General features: G+C 35.5%; 1 protein-coding gene across 1 annotated transcript in view; it reads left to right on the top strand.

Annotated features, from left to right (window-relative positions):
* The window catches only part of LOC101888412 (semaphorin-1A), a 620,253-nt gene that overhangs the window by 559,710 nt on the left and 42,029 nt on the right, over positions 1-18,514 (top strand). Inside the window, 1 exon segment of the mRNA XM_059128225.1 lies at positions 150-295. Coding sequence (XP_058984208.1) covers positions 150-295 — 146 coding nt within the window.

Below are 18,514 nucleotides of genomic sequence, written 5' to 3'. Positions count from 1 at the left end.
AAATTTAAATCTCATTGCAAATTGATATGGTTCGACACTTCAATAAGAGGATTACATTATTCATAGGTTAAATTTAAAATTAAACCAATTTTAGGTGTGTTTAAATCTCATTTAATTGTAATTTCTTTATTTCTATGCATATATTTCAGGTACCCGAACCTCGTCCTGGCTCATGTCACAATGACTCAAGAACACTTCCGGATCCCACTTTAAATTTCATCAAAACACACTCACTAATGGATGAAAGTGTGCCGGCATTCTTTGGTCAGCCCATTTTAGTTCGAACGAGTACAATGTGAGTACACAACCCACATCCAACCATTTTTTTCTCTTTTCATTTCCATCATATCGTCAAGAACATACGTTCGTTTTTATCATAAGGAAGTAACAACAATACCGTACTGCTTCAATCCAATACCGTAGAACGCCGAAAAAAGGAAAATGGCAACAATAAACATGTTTCTTGGTTGGCTGGCTTTCGGCTAAGTTGGATTGTTCTTGGAGTTCGTTCTTGTAAAGCATTTACTCATCATTTTGCGTTCATTTGTGGGCGATGTGGAAACAACAGATTTTCAACTTGTAAAACCTTTCGCTTAAGTTTTTTGACGCTCGAGCTACTCTTTCTCAGTGGGGTTTGCGTCTGAAGATAATGCTCGTACGTTGCATTGTGCTGTTCTCTCTCGACCCATCTTTCAGCACACAATTTAACATTTTATGTGGAGGAATTTGAATTTTTTGCCAACATCCGTTTTCGGTAATTTTTTTTTTGTGAGAGTAATACGAATGTGTGTGTATGTGTGCGTTTTGTAAAAAATGTAAATGCACGAATGAGTGAACCCAGAGAAGGCTAGAAGTATCATCGTAATCATCACCAGCTACGGCAGCAACAACCACATTTTGGCAGCAACAATAACAACAAGAGCTTCAATGATACAGATCCGTTAAAAGTTTAACTATATCTTTGGCCATTTCTTTTTGTGGCGTTAGCTCAAAATGTTGTTCATTTTTCGTAATGTCGTTCCGTTGTCACAGCCATTGTTGCACAATGGGCAAAACTTGATGAATATGAGTCCTGACTCCTTTTTTGTATATTATCTGTACTCGAACAGCGGTCAGATCTACCAAAAAACTGAATCACAAAGGTTCTAGAGAGTTAAATGATATATGTTAGAAGTAAAGGCCGATTTCACATAACCCACAGACAATTAAAAAAAAAAAACATTCAATTCAAAAAAACATTAATTCTTTTATGAAATGCACCTACTTTTTAAAACATTACCCCAGTATCTCACGAATAAGTGCTTCAATGTTATTTTCCAGTTCGTCAATTGAAGAACTTAAACATGGCCCCACAAAAATAACCTAAAGGCGATACATTACACGATCTAGGCTGCCAATTGACCGGTCCTGAACGTGAAATATAATGTTCACCGAACTCGTCACTCGTCAGGCTTTCTGTGTGGCATCGACTTATTGAAAACAAAGTTGGATATCATCTCACGATAGCGCTGACCACTCACAGTTGCGATTCCTAGCACCTTTCACAACCCGCACTGAAATGTGACTTTTTATGGGTGCAATGTTAGCTTTTGCAACGCTTCTCGCTGATCGTCACCCCAAAATTAACAATCCTGCTTCTTTAACGTATCCATTAAGCCAAAAACTGAGTTTCGTCGCTAAACAATTTTTTTCGAAAACAGGTGGATTTTTGGTCGGTCGTTTGGCTTTAGAAAAAATGAGGTATTTCAGGTTGTTAAAATAATGCCTTTCTGGGTTAAAATACTACTGACTCTCACAATAGTTTGGGCTAGATTTAAGGATGCGCACGGCAACTGCTTCACTCGGAGACCTTTGGTCTATTGTGTTCATCCTTGGATTAATAAGTAGTGGTGATAGGAAGAGGAAATATATTGAAGCGAAAAAGAAGGTTTTGTAGAGATATATTAGTAGTAGAGAGGTCTACCAAGCCGGGAGATGCTTTTAACAAACCTATAGATAATGATGGGATCTATGTCTGAGAAGAGCCTTAGAGTTTCTATTAATGTTTGATAATGTGGAACCTCTGTATGATAGGTAAAGGCGATTCACCTATTATTTATTCTCAGATAGTCTACCGACTGTGTACATCCTTGGGTTAATTCACGTATTTCACACAGTAACAAGGCTTACTTAAGATGTTTAATGTAATGGTCCAACTTTAAAGGAGGGGAAACGTTGGATCAGCAAATGTTATCAATTACAACAAAAATCAATACTGACCCATAATTTTGCAAGGCCAAGTCAGAAGAAATGAGAAATTAGTCTTCTGTTACTTAAACCGTCAAATGCGATAAAAATCATATTTTCTATTTTTAGATCAGATCGATTATATTTTGTCCAGTGCTGAATTTGTAGTTAAATATAATTCCAACTGCACCAAGGAAGGCACATTAGTCATAATTACTAATAAAAAATAATCACCATTGCAAGACCGTATTCCTAAAATAGGCAAGTTCATAGTTCCACGAAGAAAAAGTAATAGTTCACAGCCGAACTGTGGAATGTAACACTTTTGAAAATATATCAGTAAGTGACAAGGTTAATTTACTAACAGAGTAGTAGTACCTATTACGAACATAAAATACAAAATTTCAGACAATTATATAATTATAACTTACTAACTTTCGATAACGTCATCTAATACCAAATACAGGGTGAGATAAAAAAAAACTGCAACAAAGTCAAAGTTTTAGAATAAGTTTATATTTGTTCGAATTAGTCACGAATTTTGGCCTTCAAACGGCCAATGAAACCGTCACATGCTGCCCGAATGTTGCTCTGCGGTATTTTGGCCCATTCCCGGCGAAGAGCTTGGTTGAGGTTATCGACACTTTGGTATTTTTAGTGAAAAACCTTGCTTTGCAAAATACTCCAAACACAATAGTCCAACGGATTGGTATCCGGAGATTTTGTTGGTCATTGTGGGCTGGAAATTAAGCGAGGAACCTCATCTTGTAACCATTTTTGGATGGCGGGTGCTGAGTGCGATGATGCTGAGTTCTGTTGGAATGTCCAAGGTATGCGGCCAAAATCTTTGCGTGCCCAAGGCTTTAATACACCCTCCAGAATATTTTCGCGATAATATTATTATGCTGATGCCACGGTCGATTAATACGAGCGGAGAGCGACATCACCATGGCCGGCGCTTGAGTTCTGGTGGCCAACCGAAGGTGCACATTTTCCGCTGACCTCTTTGGCATGTAAACACGATCATTTTGTTTGTTTACAAACTGCTGGACAACGAATGTTTTCTCATCGGATAAAACCAAATTCGGCTGTTCACCACTTTCGGCCAAGCGAAGCTAATCTTTAGCATTTTTGAGTCTATTTTCTTTCTGTTTCGGTGTAAGTTCTTGTACCTTTTGGAATTTCAATGGCTTTACCCCGAACTCATTTTTCAATATTTGCAGAATGGAATATTGCGATATGTTCAGCTCACGAGCCATTTTTCGGCCACTGCGACGCGGGTTTCGCTGATGTTGCTGTTTTCTTCGGTCCACTTCCTTGACGTCGGGGTACGCTACCAGTATCACGATAACGAGCGATGGTACGATTGTACTTGTGGTTTTCCAGACAAATATATAGAAATCCCACTATCACGTTTAAATTCCATCACGAATAACTTTTTTGCTGGAAAATTCTCACCAAAATGCTTTTCTGCGCTGGTATATAATATAATGAGCTGTCACTGGAATAATTTTAACAGCTGTCGGACGAGTGTCTTGGAAATGACAGCAGTCTGAAGTTGGTTACAGTTATCTCACCCTGTATACGTTATATGCCTGCATCGTTTGCGTGATGAAAATTTCACTTAAAAATTATTGCTGATAAGAAAGCTACTATCGCATTCTTTTCTAAAAATATAGTCGTCCTTATATTTTTAGAAAAGAATGCGATACTACTGGAAGTTACCTAAGCGATGGAAGTAATGTTCCCCGCTTATATATATTTTTTTACTATTAGAATAAATCCTCAACCCAGTCAAGAGGTCTAAACATCACTTAAAGCAGCTTAATTTGTTTATTATTTTCATTTCAAACTTTTACTTTCTTTGACCGAAGATCTGAAAAGTTTGAAGGAATACTCAAAACTTAAGTAATTGTTTTTGAGAAACTACATATTTTGCAGTAACCACATATCTTTAAAAAAGACGACAACAATATAATTGTTTTTGTAAAAGGCCAATTATCGCTTTTTCAAAGAAAATAAGTCACTAAAAAGGAACGCATTGCTGACAGAAAATATAAGTATCTTCCAAATGTTGGTAGGTATGGAATATGGTCAGTTAATTTCATAAACATCTCACATGTATAGTTTTTGAACAAAGTTCTTAATATAGTCAACATTTGACATCTTCAATAGTTTCCAAACCCATTGTGTCTTCATTGTCAGCTGCAATGATTGTTAGCGCTATTGGTATGACTGCCGTCGCTGTTGTTGTTGTGTTACATTTTAAGCACGTAATGTTTAAAATGTTGCCATTATTCCGATGCAGCAAACCGACAAAAAATAACATTTTGTTACTGCCACAACCATTGCTTTTGAGTGTTATTGTCATCATTTTGTAACAACCAGTGCCACTTCTTCACTACACAACAACAACAAATGCGCAATGCAATACCCAACCCCAACCACTCGACCACGAGCTGAACTGAGCTGATGTTCTTCTCTGTGCTGGGCTGCATTACCAGAACCTAACCTCATACCAAACCGTAAACTGTTGCTGTTGTTATTTCTCGGTACTGCAGTCATTGTAAATATTATTATACAATAAAAGGAACAACAACAGCAACAGGGAACATAGTTTAACCCTTCTCCCAGTATCGTCCCACAAATAGAAACGAGCCAACAACCATAGATTGCAACTCTGGGCTGCTATTTTATGTTGCAACCCGGAAAATGAACATAATATACAACAGCCAACCAGCCACATTGAGCGTGAGAATGAGGTTTTCGCTTTTGGTTCGCCTCAAATGTTTTTTCCGCGCGGATCAGGTTCTTTCCAACCCAAAATTTTGGAAAATCTTTTGATATTGGCGTGATTTTTTCTACCATAAAATATGTTGTTTTCGTCTCTATAATTATGATGATTACATTTGCGGTAACAGCAAACGGATGTTGTTGATGATTCGTTTAAATGTGTGGCTTTTGTTGTTAGTTCAGTAGTAGTTAGGAAAGTTTTGGAAATTTTAACCCAAAAAAAAAAAAAAAAACAACAGCTTTCGTGGTTCATTAGATGTGAAAGTATTCACTAATTAATGATTGTAGTCTAAGGTATTTTTAATAAAATTAAAATTGAATATTGGAAGTTTAAATCTAAAACCTTACGAATTTAGTTTAAACCAGTAAAGAAAGTCTTAAAGTCGGGCGGAGCCAACTTTATGATACCCTACACCACTTTGCTAATTTAGTAGAGCTCCGCATAACAATTAAACGTTTTAATGGGAGAATTCAACATATACGCTATAATTATAATCATAATTATATATAAATAATTAAAATACCTTGAACTTTTTTATAGTTCGGTCGTATGTGCCAAATTCCATCCCATTTGGACAAACATTAGACGTTTGGTGCACAATAAAACTTAAATCGGTCGAAGTTTTATATGGGAGCTATATCCAAATTATTTTCAGGCCTAATTTGGTTGTTTGTGCAAAATTCCATACTATTTGGGTTGATATTACACGTTTGGTGCACATGGGAGCAATATCTAAATTCTGATCGATTGTCTCCAATTTCAATAGGGTCAAACGGACGGACGGACATGCATAAATCGACTCAGAATGTGATTCTATGCAGATCATTAAAATGAGCTATGGGTCTATCTCGTTTCCATTTGCCCTTTTACAAACAAATGCACAAAGACATAATACCCAGACCACCTTGCGGTTTATGGTATAAACACGTAATTGGCTTCAATGTAGGCATTTATTGCACATTATCCTAGGCCAGAAGCCGCTTGTCATCTGTTTATATCATTGAGGAATTGTGTTCTCTTGTCAAAATCCTTTAAATAAAATAATCGACATCAAATAATATTTATGTCGAAGTTAGATACAATGTAATTTTAATAATTCGAAATTTTAGATATTCGAAAGCCGGAAAACAATTTGAAAATGCATCTAATGCTTATTCGTATTCGAAGACTGTTTCTTCTAGATGCGTTGTCCAAGATGTTCCATGAGGTGCAAGTAGGTGCCTAGTTTAATTCCTCTGTATTTCCCTGTTATTCTACCATTAGTTGGGTCCCTCTCATCGATGAAAAATACAACACAAAAATCATATGCACTATCTAAGGTTATATTTTTTAAATAATTAATGACGAAAAAATGTGATTTTATTTTCCCCAATGACCTATGCACTATGAAGCTAATGATTCATGAACAAAATCTACTTTAAATTCTTTTTTTTTTTTGTAACGAAGTGAATATGGGCTTGGACATTCATAGCTATATTGTCCATTCTCTAATGTTTGCCCATACATTAATTTTAAAAATTTGGAGGAGCAATAAATGAATATTATCATTCCTCGATGACCCGAAATTTAGAAAAAAATCGTTGTTTTAGGCTCCAGCCCAATTTGATACTTAACTTTCGCTAAAGCCGTATTATAGCAACACCTTCGAATTTATTAAGTTTAAAAGGATTCAGGGACACTCTCTGAATCCCTATTGATATTGGATATAATTGGTTAAAAATTAAATAATCCTTACCTTTTATTGTGCACCAAATGTGTAATATTAGTCCAAATTGGATGGAATTTGACACATATAACCAAATTGACCATAGACCCAAGTGTGTCAAATTTCGGTACAGATACAGCTACAGATACATATATCTTTACTCGATTTCAAGTTTATTGTACAGTAAATAGTTAATATAATCCCAAATTGAATGGATTTTGGCACATACGAACGAAAAACAAATGTATCAAACTTGGTGAAAATCGGTTAAGATATGGTCATAGGACAAAGTCAAATGCCATAATTTTAACATTTTTTTTTAAATGTTATTGAATACAACCAAAAAATGTCGAAAATAGCATCAAATTTTAGAATAAGTTTAGATTTGTTCGAATTGGTCACCTTTGGCATGAATTATGGCCTTCAAACGGCCAATGAAACCGTCCATGTTGCCCGAATGTTGTTCGCGGTATTTTGGCCCATTCCCGGCGAAGCGCTTGCTTCAGGTATTTGGTATTTTTTTGTGCCAAACTTGCAGACACAATAGTTCAACGGATTGGTATCCGGAGATTTTGGTGGCCATAGTGCACTGGAAATTAAGCGAGGAAACTTATTTTGTAACCATTCTTTGGTGGCGCGTGCTGAGTGCTATGGTGCTGTGTCCTGTTGGAATGACCAAGGTCTGCGGCCAAAATGTTTGCGTGTTCGAGGCTTTAATACACCCTCCATAATATGTTTGCGTTAATATTTGGCATTTATTCTAATGCCACGGTCGATTAATACGAGCGGAGAGCGACCATCGCCTGTTATGGCGGCCCACACGATCATTTTGTTTGTTTACAAAATGCTGGACAACGAATGTTTTCTCATCGGAGAAAACCAAATTCACCAGTTCACCGCTTTCGGATAAGCGAAGGAACTCTTTAGCTATTTTGAGTCTATATTCTTTCAGTTGTGGTGTGAGTTCTTAAAATTTTTTGGAATTTCAATGGATTTACCCCGAGCTCATTTTTCAATATTTGTCGAATGGAATTTTGCGATATGTTCAACTCACGAGCCATTTTTCGGCCACTGCGACGCGGGTTTCGACCAAGTCGCTTCTTTACTTTACGTACCATTTCTGCTGATAATGCTGTTTTCTTCCGCCCACTTTCTTGACGTCGGGCTACACTATCATTATCGCGGTAACGAGCGATGATACGAGACACAAAAGATTTATTCACTTTTAAATGCTGCTGTGCTCTAACGATAGCCACTTGTGGTTTTCCAGCCAAATATAAAGAAATCACACTATCACGCTTGAATTCCATCACGAATAACTTTTCTTCTGGAAAATTCTCACCAAAATGCTTTTGTACGCTTGTAAACAATATAATGAGCTGTCACTAGAAAAAATTTTAATAGCTTTCGGAGTAGTGGCTTAGAAATGACAGCAGTCTGAAGAAAAAACTGGAACCAACAGTTTTTTCATCTCACCCTGTATATCTTTATCCGATTTCACGTTTATTGTGCTCAAAATATGTTATATCAGTTCAAATAAGATGGATTGTGATGAATGTCGGTTCAGACACAAATTCCCATGTCGAATTAGAAGAATACGATGCCATATATTAGTTCCTTTCGACTATAAATTAAAACTGTTTTAATGGCATAATACGCATTCAAGAACAATCATGTTTGGTATGCTTTAATTCTCATAAATTCCCCATACAAACTTTTATTTCTTATATGTACCTCTACTATATATGCAAAGTGGCGTAGGGTCTTGGCCTATTTTTCAATTTTCAATTTTTAATAAGTAGAAACCTTTCTCGAAGGATGTTCATTCTTACTAACATTTTTTAGATCCTGCATACTTATTCGACCTGAATGGCCTACAAATTTTTATATACAGCCTCTTAAAATAATTTCAAAAATTGGTTAGTCCGCTCAAACTTCAAGATCGAACTTCAAATTGGCACAACCAGACTTCAAATTTATTAGTGCCTCTTATTTCGGTATTTTGAAAGACTTAATTTACATTATCAAAATTTTATAAAAACGGTAGATCCTCCAAATATCATTGTTTTATCTTCAACTGTTAGGGAAATGTTTGACTTTTGACACCCACATATCATGAATCTATTCAGTAAGATAATCTGAACATATTGCTTCGAATAACAATTTTATATCGGTAACTTACAATTTTCGACTTTTTAAAAGGCTTGATCTACCTTAAGTACATTTTATAAAAAATTGGGGTCTTTATTTTTAAAATATGATAACAAAATAACATAACATCGCAATTCCAAGCGAAAATATCGTCAAAATATTATCAATCACATTCGTATTACTGACTAAACTTCATTCAGTATTTAGCCGACTATGGGTGTTTTTTTAAAAGAAATTTGGAAATATCACTTGTATTATCACTCGTTTATCACTTGTATTACTATTAGTAATAATAAACCTTTGTATGTATGTACATAATCGTTTAGTACCTTAAGAGGTTATCATCCGCCTATAGTTGTTTTGCAAACAATATTTAAACTTCTACGTTCGGTTCGCTTGTGCTTCCTAACTAAGGGGACTTTTCTCCTTGCAGAACTTATAAATTCCAGTATATATATAGTTATGAGCCACTTTAGACAACCCAAAGAATATGCAGTGCTACTGCTTAAACAAAACATAAACTTAAGAAAATTTACAATGCTTTACTTTTTATGGCATTTCAAGTGGTGTCCTTTGCTATATGACGATGATGATGATGGCCACAGGAATTTGTCGGGCAAACACATTACATTAACCCTTAACCCTTGAAAGTTAGTCTTTGTTGATTCACTATGGTTACCCCATTCCCCAGCTGGATCTGTTTGGCTAGGTGGTTGGCTGGCTGGCTGGCTGGCTGGCTGGCTAGTCTGTACTGCAGTTTAAACTATTTTGTTTTACAATCAACAACAACAGAATCAGCTGAAAAACATTGCTATTTACACAGCAGCAGCAGCAGCAGCGGCAGTACTGCTAGCGACTAACAAGAAGGAAGACACTGAAATAACAACGCCAGCATTTGTGAGCATACAAAGCAAAATAAAGCATTGCTCAATGCATGGGTACGAGTAGTACTTCCGGTCTTTCTTTTAGTTTCCGTTAACAGTACAATGGCATGCTTGTACTCATACAAAACAAGCGTGTAGTTTTTCGCTTGTCTCTGTGCTTGTATGTATGTATGTGTGTGTGTCAGTGTAAACGTATAGCAGCTAATCCTTTTAGCAATGTTGACTTTTCATAATGAAAAAGCCATGTCCAAAAACAACCAAACCAAAGCAACGACAACAAAAAACACCATGACACCAAGCAGACCTTAATGGCCATGATACATGCCATGAGTTACGTTTTTGCGTTCTTCATTTCATTTCCCCATTCTTATTGGAGTGAAAGGAAACTCGAGTGTTTTTCTTTTCGTTTTTGTTTTTGCTCCTGCTGTTTAAAGGACAGTCAAGAAACGGACATTTTAAATCGCTGGAATCCCCCAATACACAGAAAACAGAACTCTGAACACTGAAATAACTGCAAGTATTGTTCGTTCGTTCGCCCGTTCGTTTGATGATGCCACCAAGTAAAATAAACAAACTTAATTTAAAATTCCATAGAGGAGAATATTTTTGCAGAGTCTTGGATTTTCCCGTACTACATTTGGTAGAAGTATTTGACACGTTGTTAGCAACCTTTTCTAAACCACTTTGCCTCGGCACTAGGGGAATTTCTAAAAATAACCCACAAAGACTATATTTCGAAAATAATATGATGACAACAAGAACAACAACAACAACAAGCTATCCAATTAGTTGCATGTGTGTGTGTGTGTATTTGTAATGCTATTTATGTATACTTGGAAAATATCCACTATCTTTGCATTCCCAACACTTGGGTGTCAATGTGTCCTGTTTTCAAAATCCTCCAACCAAAAACCAAATTTAAGAAAATTCTAGTTTTGGCCACCCATGTCCCCTTCTTCATAAACAACGCCCACCCATGGATAGGAAAATTATCATTAAATTATATTGTTTATGTTAACTGGTGCGTTGATTTTAAGACCAACACTAAAGCCCTAGTTGACACTGCCGCCCGCCCCCTCCCTTTTCCTCTAATCACATTATACATTGTGCATGATTTCAAAAGCATGTTTGTTCACTAATCCTGGCTATATTCATTCAAAAGGGATTTTTGTGAGAAAATCTTCGAAGACATATGACTGTCGTTATGTTTCGAAATAGTTTTATCAACAACGACCAACAATAATGAATTGGTTAATTGTAATTATAGGGATAGTTGCTGGCTGTCCCATGTCACTGAATAAATGGGAGGAAGAAGAAAAGATAACATTTTGTTAAAGTTAATTGGATGATTGCAAATTAAGATAAAGACATTTCGTACACACTTGTTAAATGGCGAATTGAAACTCATGAAATTGTTGAAAATTTTTAATATTGATAATCATAATCTGCACAATTTCGTGGAAAAGTTATTTAATTTTTTCGAAAGCTCTAAATATAAGAAAACCAGGAAAAATTAAGTTACATCGATCCATTTACCTAAATAAAACAATATTACTTTTTTTTGATAGAGATAGTATAAAGATGTGAGCGAAACGTGGAAAACGTGTGAGTTACACGAAAACTGGGTTCTAGTTAAGATATTGTTAAGGAAGAAGAGAGGGGAACCCAAGCGGATTCTACTGTGAACAAGTAAAAAGACGTTAAGTTCGGCCGGACCGACCTGTAAATACCATGAGATAAATATATGAGGTGGAAAAATTTGGAAACGTTCTGACGCCTATGGTCGAACCCATTAAGAACTACAAATACAAATTAAAAAAAAAAACGATAGAAAATGTGAGTTAAGTCGTCAACATATTGAATATCAGAAGGTACCGGTGCTCCAGGAAAATATCGACCTATATATACAATATTAAACCGCAGAAGGTAGGACCTACTACGAACTCTAAATACCAATTTTGAAACAATTTCGTGGAAAATTTTGAATAAAATGAGCAAACAAACAACGAACATTGGGATGTACCGATATATGAAGGCTATGGGAAAACGTGGATATATATCGGAATATAAATATCGAATATTAAACAAATGCAATCGAGAATGTTGAGAAAATCTTCAGAATACTCAATAACTTAAAGTAGGGTAATCTGAAGCTGTAAGAAAAGCGCAATCTATTCAGGGTGAGATGAAAAAACTGCAACCAACTTCAGACTGCTGTCATTTCTAAGCCACTCGTCCGACAGGTATTAAAATTATTCCAGTGATAGCTCATTATATTGTTTACAAGCGTACCGTGATACTGGAAGCTTAGCCCGACATCAATTAAGTGGGCAAAAGAAAACGGCAACATCAGAAATGGAAAAGCAAGGAAGCGAAACCCGCGTGTCAGTGGCCGAAAAATGGCTCGTGAACTGAACATATCGCAATATTCCATTCGGCAAATAGTGGAAAATGAGCTCGGCTTAAAGCCATTGAAAGTCCAAAAAGTGCAAGAACTTACACCGCAACAGAATGAAAATAGACTAAAAAGAGAGCTAAAGAGTTGCTTCGCGTGGCCGAAAGTGGTTAACTGCTAAATTTGTGTTTCTCCGATGAGAAAACATTCGTTGTCCAGCAGTTTTTAAACAAACTAAATTATCGTGTTTACTTGCCAAAGAGGTCAACTGAAAATGTGCACTTTCGGTTTGCCACCAGAACTTGAGCGCATACCATGGTGATGGTGTGGGCCACCATAACTGCCGATGGTCGCTCACCGCTCGTATTAACCGACCGTGGCATTAGAATAAACCGGAATTGTTTCAAATTTCGTATTTGAAGTTCGTAATGGATACTGCAGCCTGTGACAGAAAATTGTCTGTGTAGGTCCACGTCTTCGTACCATATAACGGTACCTCCCGATATTCGGTATTTTTTTCGGAATTGTTTCAAATTTGGTATTTGAAGATCGTAATGGATACTGCAGCCTCTGACAAAAATTTTTATATGCAGGTCCACGTTTTCGTATAGCCCACATGTAACGGTACCTCCCGATAGTCGGTATATTGACGATTTCAGCAACATTATTCATCGGAATCGTTACGAATTTCGTATGCAGGTCCACATCTTCGTATAGCCTTCATATGATGATACCTCCCGATACTCCATCACGATTTCATGATTTTTGCGACATTATTCACCGTAATTGTAACAAATTTCGTATTTGAAGTTCGTAATGGGCACTGCAGCCTATAACAAAATATTTCGTATGCAGGTCCACGTCTTCGTATAGTTCACGTTCCTTCGAAATGGTGGAGGGTATTAAATGTTCGGACCGGCCGAACTTAGCTGTTTTTTAACTTGTTGTTTCTGGATTTGGAATTTAATTATTCAAAAGAGAATTCACGATACATGAGTTAATTAAAGGAAAATAATCCATAATAGAACAGTATTCGATTAATCCTACCATCACTGCATACAATATCGATCGTGTTGACTGAGTTTACCCATCAAACACCATATTTTTGAACATTAACAAAAAATGTAGTTGTATCATATTTTGTCAAAATCGATATTATTAGCTTAAAAAGCTGATCCAAACCCTTGCAATTCCTGACAAGCATCTGAAATCAAGAAACTTTCAAAGAAGTTTGGAGTAAGTCATACATTTAGTCGTGCGAGCGTTATATTACGAGTTAGGGTGTTGTTGTTTAAGTGACGCTTCAAAAATAGGACTCAAAAATGTTGGTTATGTGATCGTTGCTATGGTGATATTCAATTCCATTGGCAATTAATAAGTCCATATGATATTAAATTATCCACGTACTAAAAATATAGTTTCAAATTATAATATGTGCCACCGTTACAAATTCTCTTGTAATGGAGAGTTTTCTTGGGATGAAGTTCTTTATGAAATAACCAATTATTTTTGTCTAATTGCTAATGAAATAAATATTTTGTTTTTGTTACTTCGCCGTCATTTTTGAGCTTCATGTGTATTTCAATAATAGCATTTTATATCTCACCTTAGATTAATTATTGCAAAATTATTTTTAAATTATTTTTACATTTAATGCCTAGCGTGCCCAATTTATATAATTGAGTCTACCTAATTTCTATCTCTTCTTTTCCACATAAAATTGCCAAGTTTAAACCACATTCAATTCAACCACATTTGAATAGCAACTACAGCAATTTAAAAAATGTTGTCTTGTAACTTTAACATTTTACGCGGTTTCCAAATTAGATGCAAGAAAGGAAAAAAGTATACATTTGCCATCCAGGACACATGATAATAATTTGAATAATTTAATTATCAGCACCAGGTATATATTTTCAATTTTAAGTTTTCATGAGCAAGAAAACGAAATGTATGAAAATGTAACCACAAAACTTTGTGGTAAGGACATTTACATAGTTTCCACACTCACATTCATACATACATATAACGAATATATAAAATTGTATATAACATGATACCTTAAAACATTACGAAAGATAGGAAGAAACCTGAATGGAAAAAATAAAATTGAATACAAAGGAGAGAAAAAACGGTAACGATATTCGAATATAGATGTGGAAGGTAATAAGAAATATTGAATAAAATTATACATTGAAGATTGAACAAAATTAAGAAACACATTTCTTCGAGACTGAGAAATACTAGATAGTGTTGTGTACTTCACGAATAACCTAGTTCAGTTGAGCGATTCACTTAAAAGGGCGACTGAAGCGAATTTTTGAAATTAAAATTTTTAGCTTATTTAAGTAAAAATAGAGCATTTTAAACTCCTTTGGCGAATCACGCAGAACACAGAATAGAGGCTACAAACCACATTTCAATAAATCAGCGGTTATATCATCTGGGAAATCTGGGACCCTGTGGATCATTTATTATTCCTTCAGCCGCATGGCTAGAGAGGGTATATATCAAGGGGCATATACCAAAACGTGCTTCATCGAAATAACGGTTTTAGAGCCTAGGTCTCTTTGATTTCGATTTCATCAAAACTTGGTACATCATAATATTATTGTCAAACATAGATCCAATATCGCCAATATGGCCAATATCGGTTAACTCCTTCAATATTTTCAGAGAAAATAATTTACTGCACAGAAAAAGAAAGGATAATCCGATTTTGCTCCAAGTTTGCGAAACCTAATATTTGCATCAGTGCTAGGTCAGGTGCGAAAATGAACAATATCGGTCCACTACACCAAGTAACAGACCCACAAAGGGTCAACATTTTTAATAATTATAACTCTTATAAAATGTGATGTAAGTGTCCGATTGTCTTCAAATTACACGCATAACAATATATTTATTAGCCCAATGTCTGGTGTGAATATGGTAATATCGGTCCACCCTTTCTGGTACCTTTTCCACAAAGGGTAAACATTTTCAATATCCATAAAACTCATGAAACACGGAATTGGCATCCAATTCCATTCAGACTTGGTAAATCCCAATATTTCCATAAACACAAGATCTGTTATAAAGATGGTAGAGATCGGACCATACTTTTTGGTACCTCCCCCACAAAGGGTCAAAGATATGAACAACCAAAACGATCATAAAATCCCAAATAAGCATCCGATTCACTTCAAATTACACACATCACAATTTTTATTATTAACCCAAGGTCTAGTACCTCAACCACAAAGGGTCAACATTTTGAATAATCACAATTGTGAAACAATTTACAACTTGCTATATCTAAGTATTTCTCTTAGCCAGAAATCTGATATGATTATGTGATTTATCGGAATATATGATTTCGCGTAATAGTGGATATATATGTTCGATTTCCTTCAAATTTTGCACATACCAATATTGCTATCTTTTTTAAAATGAAGTTTAAAAATGGAATACTTCGGTCCGCTATATCTGATACCTGACGCATATTTCCTCATTTTCCAAAAAATGTGCACATATATAAAGTATAGAAAGTAGTCGATATAGTCCGAATCTGCGCGTTGTAATATTTTTTATCAGTGTTAGGTCCGATACGAATTGGTCAATATTGTCCAACTGCTTCGGAACCTCCCCCATAAAAGGTCAACAGTTTGAATAATCATAACTTAAGGCGGGGGGTATACATCTGTCGGCTAAACTGTGTGAGACTATTTTACTTGTTTTGGATAGTTTTTGGATTTCTTCTGCAAAATAGTTGTGGCTAATGCATCCGTATATTTAAACCTTATGGTTGGTTTAAATATACGGATGCATCAGCCACAACTATTTTGCAGAAGTAATCCAAAAACAAGATCTTTTATAAAGACAATTCGACACAAAGAAGAAATCGCACAAATCTAGTAGCTGTTCTTAGATATTGGTAATCGATCCAAGCTATGTCCGCACTTGTAGTGTCCTCTTTGTCCACTGCTGATGCATTTTCGAATGATATCCCAAAAGATGTGGGATTGTAAATAATATTATTTAACCTGCACTTTTTTCAACCCAGTATAATCTAAACCATATGTTAGCCCATCAAGTGTTGGGTGGAAGTTAGTGGTTATTTTTCTGAAGGTCGCCTTATTACATTTTTATTTAATTTCGAAAAACTTTCCCAGAAAATATTGTTCTGTTCTTAGTAAATTGAAACCCAAAAGTGACTTTGCGTTTTTTCATTTGATTTATCTTTCATGCTAATGACATTGTGATGGCATTTTCGAAGAAGACACAAATACATAAATATTTTGCATTTTATTATATAAAAAAAACTTTTTTATTTTCTTATATAACCAATATGACAGTAAACTCTTGGGCCAGGGCGGGAAGTAAGGCATAAAACTCGAAAATATTTCTGATAGAGTATTTGTTTTCTTTTATTCACATAGAAGCAAAACATGTTGTACTTACCACTTGGTCTGCTGCTTGTTCAATAATTTATCTTTCTTTGGCCAATAGACCGGCAGGCAGATACCACAAAGTATTTTTCTCGATAAGCTTTTACCAAAAAAATCTGTACGAGTACCCATACACTGACCACTTCATGATTCTATGTAAAGATATCCCACATATATATTTCCAATTTTTTTTCTTTAAACAACCATTTGTACATGACCAGCAATAGATTTTCATTTCATCCATTCGTTCTCTTCCGTTACAATGGATATAACTTCTTTCTAAAACGGATGTATTTTCCAAAGGAAATTCAATTTTCGTTAACATGTTTTAGTGTGTGTTTTTCTAGTGGTATTAAAAGTTGCTTATGTACTTTCTTTGTAAACATAAAGTGAGAGAAGTTGAAATATGGGAGGGGGAGAGGAAGAAGAATAAAATTTAGTGGCACAGCAAAAATTTGATATATCCGTTAGTGGTAAGTCTATAGACAACCGGCACACAAAAACAACAACAACAGCAAAATCGAATAAAAGTGGGTAATTTGAATTCCACAAAAGCGGACATGATGATGTGGCCTCAGTTCATATCAACTAACAATAAAATGGATAGGGGGATTGGTGTCAATAGAATTACAAGATGTTGAACATGTCACCATTGAAAAAATGCTATAATTGTATAAAGGCAATTTGTCTTTCTTGTCTTTTCAAGTTAGACATATTTTGTGTGTAATTTTCCCTTTGAAGTTCAATCAAAGGCTATTGTCCTCAACGTTAGCAAAGTACATCTTAAAAAGAGCCTTCATAATGGGAACATTAATTTAACTGTTAGTCTTTTTAATGTGGCGAATTTAAAATTGAACTTGATTAGTGAATTTTTAGGCAATATCGTGAAGGTGTATCGTTAACTTAATCGTGAGTTATATCTAGTTGGGAAATCTTTACAAAAAGTTAACAAATTTCAAATTTTAAATTTAAAAATATTCTCCGAACCAGCATAATTTAAGTATGTCGTTTTTAAATATGTCTGATATAAGTACGTCGTGTGAATAAAATACCGCGTTTAGATAGAAAATTTTATCCGGATTAACCAACATAATTTGGATATATTGCTTAATCCGGATATATTCCACCAGATTTACCACACAAAAATAGATCATTTCACGACCGGATTTATTTTAAATCCGGTTTTGAATCTACATACTAACGGATAGCATCACAAAGTCGCAAATGCTTCCTCAAACACGCGATTTACACTTTACATTGAAACAATAACAAAATACTTACAATATAATTTGCTCATCATAATACAATGAAAGATGAATTGTTTTCCTTGCAGCAGGTCACTAACACTTATTTTTCAACATCAATTGTCTCTATATTTGCTTTTCGCTTCATAATTTTTAGCTATTTTTGAGCGGCATATATATCTTACCAAGTATACAGAGTGAGAGAAAACAACTGCAACAAAGTCACACGCTGCGCGAATGTTGCTCGTGGTATTTTGGCCCATTCTCGGCGAAGCGCTTGCTTGAAGTGATCGACACTTTGGTATTTTTTAGTGCCAACCTTGCTTTCCAAAATACTCCAGACACATAGTCCAACGGAATAATATCCGGAGATTTTGGTGGCCATTGTGCGCTGGAAATGAAGCAAGGAACCTCATTTTGTTACCATTCTTGGGTGGCGCGTGCTAAGTGCGATGGTGCAGAGTCCTGTTGGAATGTCCAAAGCCTACGGCCAAAATGTTTGCGTGCCCAAGGCTTTAAAGCACCCTCCATAATATTTTCGCGATAACATTCCGCATTTATTCTGATGCCACGGTTGATTAACACGAGCGGAGAGCGATCATTGGCTGTTATGGCGGCCCACACCATCACCATGGCCGGCGCTTGTGTTCTGGTGACCAACCCAAGGTGCACATTTTCAGCTGAC

The sequence above is a fragment of the Musca domestica genome, unplaced genomic scaffold, assembly GCF_030504385.1.
Source record: "Musca domestica strain aabys unplaced genomic scaffold, Musca_domestica.polishedcontigs.V.1.1 5, whole genome shotgun sequence".
In the NCBI taxonomy this organism is placed as follows: Eukaryota; Metazoa; Arthropoda; class Insecta; order Diptera; family Muscidae; genus Musca; species Musca domestica.
Note: the sequence above shows the minus strand (reverse complement) of the source record. Positions and strands in the feature narration are given on the sequence as shown.